Source organism: Castanea sativa, chromosome 4 (assembly GCF_040712315.1).
Source record: "Castanea sativa cultivar Marrone di Chiusa Pesio chromosome 4, ASM4071231v1".
Lineage (NCBI taxonomy): Eukaryota > Viridiplantae > Streptophyta > Magnoliopsida > Fagales > Fagaceae > Castanea > Castanea sativa.
In genome coordinates this window covers 44794354-44805985 of record NC_134016.1, presented here as the reverse complement: position 1 = coordinate 44805985, position 11632 = coordinate 44794354, and the positions used below count along the sequence as shown (strand labels likewise).

Sequence of the window (11632 nt, the reverse complement as noted above, 5' to 3'; positions counted from 1 at the left end):
TAAAATACCAAAATCATAGAAATAACTTTTATTTATTTATTTAAAACGCGTTTTATGTTAAAAAATAAAATAATTAGAGGAGCCCACAAGGCACAAGCTATGGCATGGTCTACCGTATCAAAGAAATAACTTTTATTTATTTATTTAAAACACGTTTTACGTTTAAAAAATAAAATAATTATAGGAGCCCCAAAAGTCGTGGCCTACTCTAGTTACCATATATTTTTTGCAAAGTCCGTTTAGGGACACAAAATTCAAAGGGTAAGGGCTTGCTGCAAATTAAGTTATAGCAATTCTTGTAAAATGCACACATGTCAAGTGGTTATTTGGTGAAAAATTTAATCTTAATAAGAAAGTTTTTATTTAAATATAAGTCTAAATAGGTGTTTATCTAAGGCATTGACATATATGTATTTTTGAAGGAGTTGTTGTAATTTAATTTGTAGCAAATCCTTACCTAAATTCAAATATCTATATCTATATTTATTATATAAATAAATTTGCGGAGAAAACAAAGGAAGAGTCCATCCCTGACTCAGGCTCCATGGCCTCCCGCAAGGCGACAGCCATTCTTCACCTTCTCCTGGTGTCCCTGCTGCCTTGTGAGTCAATAGTTGATCATGGCCTATACAACATGTTTCATGGTATATCAATCTCTTTCAAGAATTGGATGTGCAAATAATTAATGGAAGATAATAACAATATTCCTATGCAAGCTTTGTACTCAACATCTGGTCAAAATCTCTCAAAAAGGACCTTTTTTACTGAAAAACCACTTCACATTCCCAGATCATAACGCTGTCCTGTCAGTTGAATTATAATCAAGTACTTTAATCAATGAAAAATGTGAGAAACCCTGTACCCACAACTTCTAATCTTGCTAGAAAATGAAAGAGGTTTACTGGGAATGGAGGCTAGTTAAAGACTGAACTATTAAATTTAACCAAAGGCAGAACTCACTAACTACGGTCAATTAATGTCATTTTACTTAAATTTTGAGACAGTTTCATTTTATAAAATTTTTGTAATATTCACATGTAGTTAATTAATTACATATGAAGTCTCCCACTATATAAAAAAGACAAGATTGAGTAAAATGTTAAAAAAAAACAACAAACTTTAATTTTATCACGATTTGCCTAATCTTATCACGATTTGCCTTTCCAATTTTTCAATTGCACAAACATATTTTTAATCCCATGCTGACTCTCTCTCAACATAATCCCCAACTTTGTGAACTATGTTGGTGTCAATGTCGAAGAAATGGTCTTCTTTTCTGCAACAACATTGAAAATTAATATTGATTGTGCATAATGTAGACAAAGTAGGTAAGTGTTATTGGAATCATATTTGGAGATGATAAAAGGTCGGTTTACGGCTGATTTTTTTTTAGAGAGATTTGTGGCCGAAATACCTTTTTAATTCCTAAAATTCACTCTCGTTGAACATTTTTAGTTCCTAAAATTTTAAACGATTACTTTTTAGTTCAAGTTTATGACCAACGGAGCAATGAAGTGATATTTTTTTTAATGACATGGTAAATTTTAGGAGTACACCAATTTATATTAAAAATGTCAGCACTTGACGTGGGAGACCCCAAAGAGATTTCACTTCTCCTATAGTCCTATTACCAAACAACCCTATTACCATGGAGTCATGCCTGTTGAGACACGAAGAAGGTTCCTATTGTTTTCCAAATGATTTTGGAAGTTTCAAATCTATTAAGCAGGAAACTTACAATTATTGAATGAGCTTTGAAGGAGAACATAAGAAATACTACCTAAGTTTCGCCCTTATTGAATGAGTTTTTAACTTAGCACAAAAACCAGTGAATAACAATAACAGAAACTCCAAGTCCTCCATTTATGGCCTATTATTCTTTTTGATAATCAGATAATTAAAAAACTTAATTTGAGAATTGGCTTCAATGCCTCACCATCTTCATGTTGAAAAACTAGAAAAGGCACGTGTTAAAGAACCGACTCCCTTTTGAATATTTCAGTACCTTTTATAAAATATCAATAAGCCTTCACCACAATGGTAAAGGAGAAAACAGTTAACAACTAGAAATATTGGTTTTGAAGATGCGACCGTATCTTTTTTTTTTGAATACAAGATAGAATTTTTAGTCTAGCATAATTTAAGTGTATATATGTGTGAAGCTCCCTCCTCGAGACTTGAACGTCAGCTCTTGCCCTCACACCCCACAAACTTTTATACTTGTGGAATGACCGTCGCACCAAAGGCGTGCAGTGGTACCGTATCTAATTTTCTATTATCCTTGCATAAAAAAATGTTGAAGTTGTTATTAATGATACATTCAATTAGAGAAATTAAGTCCTTTGTCTTTGGAACAAGCTAGCATTGTACTACTGCTACTTTCTCTATTCACGGAAAGTGTTACATATCATTGGACCATGAAAACATAACTTAACTCGTAAAGTTATTGGTGTTGTACTAGGGACCTAAGATCAGATTTCAATTATAGCATAAATGGGATTTTAGAATATGAGAGGACTAGTACCCTTTTTATTAGTAAATAGTACCCCATCATGTAATTTTCTATTCTTCTAATATAATATTTTTTTAGACATAATATCAATCTATGGCATTTGTTCCTAATAATTGTTTTTTATTATCAGACCAAGATACCAATTAGTTTTTGTTATAGGCGGGGATCAAACCCTAAATTCTTATCCGACAACAATAAACTTTACTAGTTGCTTATCTAACAACAATAAACTTTACTAGTTGAGCTAACTCGAACCCACAAATTATATCAATTCCTTAATTAACTTCTCCCCTAGGTATTATCTTCTCAAAAAAAAAAAAAAAAAAAAAGACTTTACTCTAGGTTTCTATATATATCTTGTGATTAGAGTTGTTAGTTGCATTGTGGTAAACACTTAAAAAAGAGGAAATGGCTATTCTACCGCTGTTCCAACAATCATGGCAAGAGCTATACAAAATAACCTTCACTCCCCTCCTCCCTCTTCTTTTCCTTTTCTTTTTTCTTTATGTTTTCAAATGCATTAGAAGTAGTGGAAAACCCAATTTACCTCCATCCCCACCAAAGCTACCAATCATTGGCAACCTTCACCAGCTTGGATCACTTCCACACCGTTCTTTTCAAGCCCTCTCTAAGAAGTATGGCCCTGTAATGTTCTTCTACTTCGGCCATGCACCAACACTTGTAGTGTCATCTGCAGATATGGCAAGAGAAATGATGAAAACACATGACATCGTTTTCTCAAACAGGCCAAAAGCCACGGCCACCAATTCCTTACTCTATGGATGCACAGACATAGCATTCTCATCCTATGGTGAATATTGGAGGCAAGTGAGGAAAATTTGTGTCCTAGAACTTTTGAGCCTCAAACGAGTGCAATCTTTCCAATATACAAGGGAAGAAGAAGTTTCTATATTGATCAATAAGGTACGTGACTTGTGCCTCAAAGGGGTTTCTATTAACCTAAGTGAGTTATTGATTGAAAACTCAAACAACATCGTTACAAGATGTGTGTTTGGTAAAAAGTTTGGAGAAGTGGATGGTAAGGGCAAGTCTTCAGAACTACCAAGAAAGGTAATGGTGCTACTAGCAGCCTTTTTTTGGGAGGATTTTTTCCCATTTTTAGGTTGGATTGATATGCTAACGGGGTTTAAACCAAGTCTAAAATCCACTTGTGGAGAACTAGATGCTTTTCTTGATCAAGTGGTTGAAGAACACAAGACAATGAAACGTGAAGATGAACATCCCAATAAGAAAGATTTTGCGGATATTCTCCTCCAACTTCAAAAGAACGGCATGCTTGACTTTGAGCTTAGCCATGACAACCTCAAAGCAATCCTACTAGTATTTCTCTCTCTCTCAGACACAGTTCTTATAATTTTATGTTTTTGAAACTGATAATACATAAAGTGCAATCTACTATGTCATTTAAAATTTAAAATTATGTAGCACGGGCTATATCTTCAGATTTGTAATATTTGATCTAACCATAAAATAGATTCATTTTAGATGGAGGTAATCTAGCTACTACCATTGGAAACATACCTAAAGTTCCATTTTATCATAATTTCAGGACATGTTTGTTGGAGGAAGTGATACAACTTCAACAACTTTGGAATGGGTAATGGCAGAGCTCATAAGAAATCCAAGTATTATGAAAAGAGCACAAGAAGAGGTAAGAAGAGTGGTGGGAAACAAGTCAAAGATAGACGTCAATGATATCAATCAAATGGATTACTTGAAATGTATCCTCAAAGAAAGTCTAAGGCTGCATCCACCAGTTCCGCTTTCTGTACCTCGAGAAACTTCAGAAAGTTTAAAATTTGGAGGTTATGATATTCCGCCAAAAACAAGAGTATTTGTCAATGTATGGGCAATCCAAAGGGACCCTAAACTATGGGATAGGCCAGAGGAATTCATCCCAGAGAGATTCACAAACAACCCTGTTGATTTTATAGGTCAAAACTTTGAATTCATCCCATTTGGAGGTGGGAGAAGGGGGTGCCCAGGATTGACATTTGGCATTGCTGTAGTGGAATACGTGCTTGCCAACCTTTTATGTTGGTTTGATTGGAGGTTGCCTTCCATTAATGCAAAGGGAGAAAACTTGGATATGACTGAAGTTAACGCTATCACTGCATTTAGGAAAAATCCTCTCTATCTTGTACCAATATTGCACTCTTCTTAATCTTTCCAATAATAGGTCATCCCTATGCATAATCAATCTCTACTTAATCTTTCCTCGTTATCTTGTTGTGTTTTAGAATCTGTTGTCGTCTCTTACTTATCGATATAAATGTAAAGGGACTTCATCAGTAATAAAAATAGTAGTGACATGATTGTAGCTTCTCTCTCTCTCTCTCTCTCTGTGCATGTGTTGTCTGTAAAAAAAAAAAATATTATTCTTATAAAATGTATTGTAAAATGAAGAATGAAATATAATGTGTTGTAAAAGTTTATGTAAAATAGATAAAAAGACATTTTTTATTGAGCGAAAATTACGGGTGTTCGTGGTGCGGTGAGGTGCGGTTTTGGGCCATTTTTAGCATTTCACTTTGCGCTATGGTTTAGCCAAAACTATAACTGCACCGCACCTCATTTTTACAGTCACATATGTGGTGCGGTGCAGTGTATAGTTTAGCTAAAATCATAACCACACCTCATCTCATTTTTGCAGTCACATGTGCGGTGTGGTATATAAAGATTCACCTGCTATATAAAAATTCAACATATATATCACCATACAATTCAACATGTATCAGTAATATCACTATCTCAGATTCTCAGGTATACATCAAACATACAATGAAGTCAAGTACTTTGAACAAGGTAGAGTGGCAAGCAACTTTAATGTTTTAACTATCAAAATTTAATGCTCTTCGGTCTTCACTTTAGATCAAGAATATGAAGTAAAGAGTTTATATGACCAGTTACAAAGCAAAAAGGATTTACCCATACTCAAAGCAATTCTAGTCATGCCTACTAATTTCAAGTTTCAATGATCAAAGCCATAATGTAAACAAGTCTAAAGCAAAGCATGAAATGAAACACAAATCCAAAACAAGTATTAATTGTAAACCCAACAAGAAATTGTTTAAATGAACATGAACACAACAAAAACAAAAAAGGTCTTGCTCAAGAATTTCCACTTCATTCATTGCTTCCGGAAGATCGATTGATTTAGATGGGTTTTTTTTAAACCAATTTTGAGCACAAATAAGGGCCTCCATAGTTTTAGGGGCCAATGAACTCCTAAAAGGATCCAAAACACAACCTCCCGTGATAAAAGGCTGACTTAGAAGCAACGCACACGAATAGCCATGACATCTCTTGATACCTCTAAAAGGATTACATATATAGTAGAATTCACCTTACACCAAGCCAAAATATCAAAACGCTCCCTATTTTTTTGCTACCTTTGTTAAGATATTTGTCCACATCAGTAGTGCATTCATTATCATCTTCTGTAGCTATGTGTTCATCGAACTCATGTGAAGCAATCTTCCATGGATCATATGGAAAACTAGCACTTGATTTTATTGAAGAACCAACATTAGTGGCCTGCCCATTGCCACTAGCACTTGATAATTCAGTACCCTTCGCATTATGGGTATACAACTTATCTAAAGCATCCCTTACCAATTTTAAAGCAAACTCTGCCATCTCTTTTAAATACCACTTATTAAACCAATATTTCAAAATTTTCATCTTATATCTTGGGTCAAGAACCATGGCAATAAACATCATCAAATTCATATTTTCAATGTCTCCCCAATACTTCTCATATTTTTCCTTCACAGATTGTGCCATTTCTTTTAAGAGAGGATCACCATCAATGCCACACAACCTATGCAATTTATTTTGAATGCCCACTAGCTCACAAAAATAAGTATTTGAAGTGACAAATAAAGAACCAAAAAAATGTAGAGTCACCTCATAAAAAAAGCCGGAGAAAATTACAAAACATTTTGACATTCACCTAATCCTCACCCTTGGGAGGACCTATGTGCTTCTGTTTCCCATCCATCTACTTCCATAAAGTAGGAACTAAATTCCATCTAGTAGGGACATCAAGAGATAACAAACTCTTAGATTGAATTTTTTCATCCTCTACAACTTCCTTGAACCTATCCATATTTTTTGGAGATAATTTAACATACCGCACTGCAGTCCTCACCTTAAAAATTGAGTTATGAATGCCTTTCAATCCCTCTTGCACAATGAGATCCAATATATGAGCAACACATCTCATGTGCAAGAACAGGCCTCCCAACATACAACCATCCTTCATCTCCAACTTCTTCAAATAATCAAGAGCCACATCATTGGATTTAGCATTATCAACTGTGACAGTTATCACCATTTTGATACCCCAATAATTCAAGCACCTTTCAATGGTTCTCCCAATTGTCTCCCCTTTATGATTCGGAACTATACAAAAATTCAAGATCCTTTTTTGATAGGTCCAATCACCATCAATGTAGTGGCAAGTGAGACACATGTAGTTGAGGTTTTAAATGGAAGTCCATGTGTCGGTAGTCAAAGACACCCTTTGGCCCAATTTCAAATAACTTATCAATTTCTCTCTCTCTCTCCAAACCAAAGTTTAATACAATCCATTACCACCATGAAATGAGAAGGAGCACGAAACCTAGGCTCAACCACCCCTATAAAGTATATAAAACTATCATGCTCAAAAAATCTAAAAGGTACCTCATCCACTATAATCATCCTCGCAATAGCCATCCAAATTCTTTCAATAGAAAATTTAGCAACAACAAGCTCATTACTAAACTCTCCCTCAACACCACCAGTTGTTTTTGCTTGGAAACTCAAAGTGGTTTGGCTCGTCTAAATGACACCCGAAATCTTCTTACATTTTAGCAAATGAGCCCACATGGATGAGGTCCCATTCCTCCTAGTAGCATTATATTGCTTCTTACAATAATTGCATTCTGACTTTTCACGATTTTGTAACCTAAAAAAATGGTCCCAAACATCAAATGGCTCTCTGGTGGGCTGATTCTCATTAACTCTAGCTTTTTTTTTGGGTGGGGATTCAGCATCCACAATCAAAGGGTCAGTAGGGCCATTTGGTGCTGGTGGATTTGGATTTGAGGGAGCATCCATCTAAGGCCATTGAAAAAACAAAGGCACACATATATATAGGTTAGAAAAGGAGTTTTGCATGAGGTCAAGGAAATATATATATATATATATATATATATATATATATATATATATATATATATATATATATATGTTGAATGTAATTGAACACAGAGTAATTATGCCACATTTGTCTTTCCAGAAAGATAAAATAAAAAAAATACCGAGGAAGTTAGTCCCATTCATGGGGAGGGGTAGAGACCAAATCTCCAAAAACAGAACTTACCACAAATATGACAGAAAGAAAAATGACATAGTAGGCTTTATGAATCATTTTTTCCTTTACAAAGAAAGCAACATAGCATGGATGAACAGGTAAACGAATAAGAAGAATCCTGAGAGAGGTAACTTAGGTTCTAATCCAAAGAAAACAGTATGCAAGGCAAGATTAAAAATTAAAAATTAAAAATCTCTATTAGCTACAATGAATGTGACTCATTAGAAAATCTCAAAGTTTAAACTACAATAATTTAAAAGCCCCAATATAAAAGCAAGAACAAGAGTGAATTGGTAGAACTTAGGATGAGAAAAACTTCAAGAGAGAAAAGCATTGCCCTTTTCTTATCAAGAATAAAATAAAATAAAAGCATTGCCCTTTTCGACATTACAAACAGTGAATAAATTCTCACTTCATTGCCATAGAATATATAAAATAACAAATTCCTTGAATATGGAAATTGATCACAGCCTATAGCTTCTAGTTAAACATATATCATTTGTGTCCCTGCTAATTCTTTCCTAATGAAACTAAGAGAAATCAAGTCTCAATTCTATATTAAAGCATACCAAGCAATTGACTCTTCTTTTGAATGTAAATTGAAATAGAATATCACATTCTATCATCGCTAGCCTCCTAAATATCAGATTTTATCTTATTAATAATGCATTTCCTCTCAAAATATGGCACATTGATTTGGAGTATTGCACATTGCTTAGCAAGACATGCTATAGAATCCACCTAGTTTTCTTAAAAAGAATGTATCCATAAGGCATTGTAGATGACATTATCCATGGAATTCTAAGCAAACAAACAATAAGAAGATATCATAAAACTCTCAAAAGTGAATGAAAGCGGTTCAAAGTATCCATAAGGCATTGTAGGTAACATAAATTAATTTTGAAATCCCAATAACACGTAGTAACCCCTACTAAAACTAAAATGAGTGCAAAAAAAAATAGACATAGAACAAAAATAAATAGTTCAGAATAAGCTTAATAACACATCCAATAAACAAAAACTACCTCTCAAGTCTCATCACACTCATTTTTCTCAATCTCTTTGATCCCAGTCTGCCTTTTTCTTTCCTTCGTTCTAAGCAAAAAACAAAGTTTATATATATAATTAACAATTTTGTTATATAAAGCTACTTTGTCCTGAGTAAATAGTATAATAGGCCAATAGATTAACTTTAACAAAGAAAAAGTTGAATTGAACACATATAGAGAGAGATAAATACCGCCATAGTAGAAGCAACTGGTTCAACGGCAGTGTGTAGTCTAGTGACAACTCAAGTGGAAGTGTGGCGGCTAGGGTCTGACTTCTAAGGGCTGAGAGAGTGACAAGATTTTTATTTTTTATTTTTTAATTAACAAAACAGTGAGATATGACTAGGGTATTAAATTATTAATGTATTGGTATTTTGTCCTTATTATATATATATATATATATATAAGAAAATAAATAAATATATTAATATATATAGAGGGTGCGATTTATGCAGTTTTCATATTATAAAACTGCAAATCGCACTACATTATGCAGTGTAGTGCGGTGCACTATTACTTACAGTGCAATGCGATTATACCATTTTACGGGCGGTTTTTATGCAGTTTGGTGAACACCCCTAGCTAAAATACTTTTTTTTTTTCACATAACCAAATGAGAATAGTCCTAAATCATTTTCTTGTATTTCCTTTAATTAAGCATTTGTTCTTGATCTATTATGGAAAGAGTTAGGCTTATAAATAGCACACCTGTAAAAACTATTCTCAACAATCAGGAGAAAGGTTTTTCCTTAACTTCCTTCCATAGCCACCTCCTCTCTCTCTCTCTCTCTCTCTCTCTCTCTCTCTCTCTCTCTATATATATATATATATATATATATATATATATATTGAGAGAGGAATTTTTGAGAAAGTGATCTCTAGTTTACACCAATATTTGTCACCCACGTCGTTGTAACTATTTAACAAGAAGTTACTAATTTTCTCCATTATTTGAGATATAACTTCTTATATTCTCCGACAATAATTGATGTCATGCTTGATATGCTAGCACACTGTAAATTCATTCTAAAATAATTGCTTGAAAGTTGTCTATATGACCCATTCTTGATACTTCATTTAGTGATATATGATTTTATTTAGCACTCATTTGGATTAAGGGGGGAAAAGAGGGAGAGTGAAGTGAAATAAAGTAGAGTTGATTGAAAAGAGGCTAATTTTGAGTCAAATCTTCTCTACTTTACTCTACTCTACCCTCCCTTTCTCCCTCAATTCAAACGGACCATATTTTTGTGGAATTAGTTCTTTCATATCACATGTCATGAAGCACTTTTAATTGGAGTTGAAATAAGACTAAATTAAAGGGAAACATAACATGAAATTAGAGTAAATTTCAAATATAACTTAAGGAAGTCGACATAAAATCAGATTAAATTAGTTAATCATTTGTTGAACTTCCATATTAATTATACTAAGTTGTAATCCATGCATATGCATGGAAATATTCAATAGTAATAATAATAATAATAATAAGATGGTCTTACTTAGGTGATTGAGGTGATCACCTCGATTTTCGTGCAAGTATTATAAATAAGTCACTTTACACCAAAATTAAGAAAATTAAATTGGACCTATAACGCAAAATTTGATAACAATCAGAAATTAATTTGATTATGATTATATATACTTTGACTTTAATATTTAGTGGATACTTTAATGGCATTTGTTAGTAAACAATTTTAGGAAAATTTTTATGGGAAAAGAAAAAAAAAAAAAAGCAATTAATGTTTTGACAATTTTTTATATTTCTTATAAAAGTTGTGTCAAAACTTTTTTAAAATTGTTTATTAACAACTGTCTTAAAGGCATCCATTAACATTAAGGATGACAATTTTTCCCCGCTCCACTTAACCCGCCCCTCCCCGCTACGCCCCGCGCTGGTTTTCCACACTCCGTAAAGGTGGTAGGGCAGGGATGGGGCAAGATTTTAGTCCTACGCCACGGGCATGGTAGGGCAGGGCAGGGGTGGGTTTAAACTTTTTACACCCACCTCGCCCTGCCCTGCCCCGCCCCGCGTTGTTAAGGGTTATAATTATATATTTTTCATACCTTAAAACCCTCCTATTTAAACAAACATATTAATATTAACTTATTTTATTCTACCCAAGGTGATTCTTTGCCTTTATTTTGTTATGTGTTATACTATGAGTTTTTTTTTAAATTTTTTTTTTTATGATTGTCTTGTTAAATGCTTGGATATATTATTTAATTTTTTCTAAAAATTGATTTGATTTGATGGAATAAATTTAGTTGTAATTTCAAGTATAATTTTTTAATAAAATAGGTTTCATTAAAAAAATTATACTAGCTGTAGGACAAATTAACAAAAAATAGAGTTTTACAAGGTGGGGCGGGCTTCGCGGGACCCCAAGGGGCGGGGATGAGGCAAGACAAAATTTTGCAGAGCGGGAACGAAGACCCCATCCTTCGGACCCGCCCCGCCTCATTGCCATCCCTAATTAACATGACCCAAATAATATATATTAGATCGTAACCCATGCATGATTACACACAAAAAAATTCAAAAATAGTACTAATAATTAATGAGATAATTTTAACTAGATGAATGAAGGGATCACTTACTTGGTACCAAAATTAAGAAAATTAGTTTCAGATTTCGTAAAATGGTATAATACATTGACAGTCACTAAACAACTACTCTCGAACATA

At 33.6% G+C, this 11632-nt stretch overlaps 1 protein-coding gene across 1 annotated transcript; it reads left to right on the top strand.

Annotated features, from left to right (window-relative positions):
* Positions 1-2905: 2905 nt before the first annotated feature.
* LOC142631961 (phenylacetaldehyde oxime monooxygenase CYP71AN24-like) lies at positions 2906-4875 on the top strand. The gene is made up of 2 exons (XM_075806341.1): positions 2906-3853; positions 4083-4875. The coding sequence occupies exons 1-2, from the start codon at positions 2921-2923 to the stop codon at positions 4695-4697; spliced, it is 1548 nt and encodes a 515-aa protein (XP_075662456.1). The 5' UTR covers positions 2906-2920; the 3' UTR covers positions 4698-4875.
* The last annotated feature ends 6757 nt before the right edge of the window (positions 4876-11632 follow it).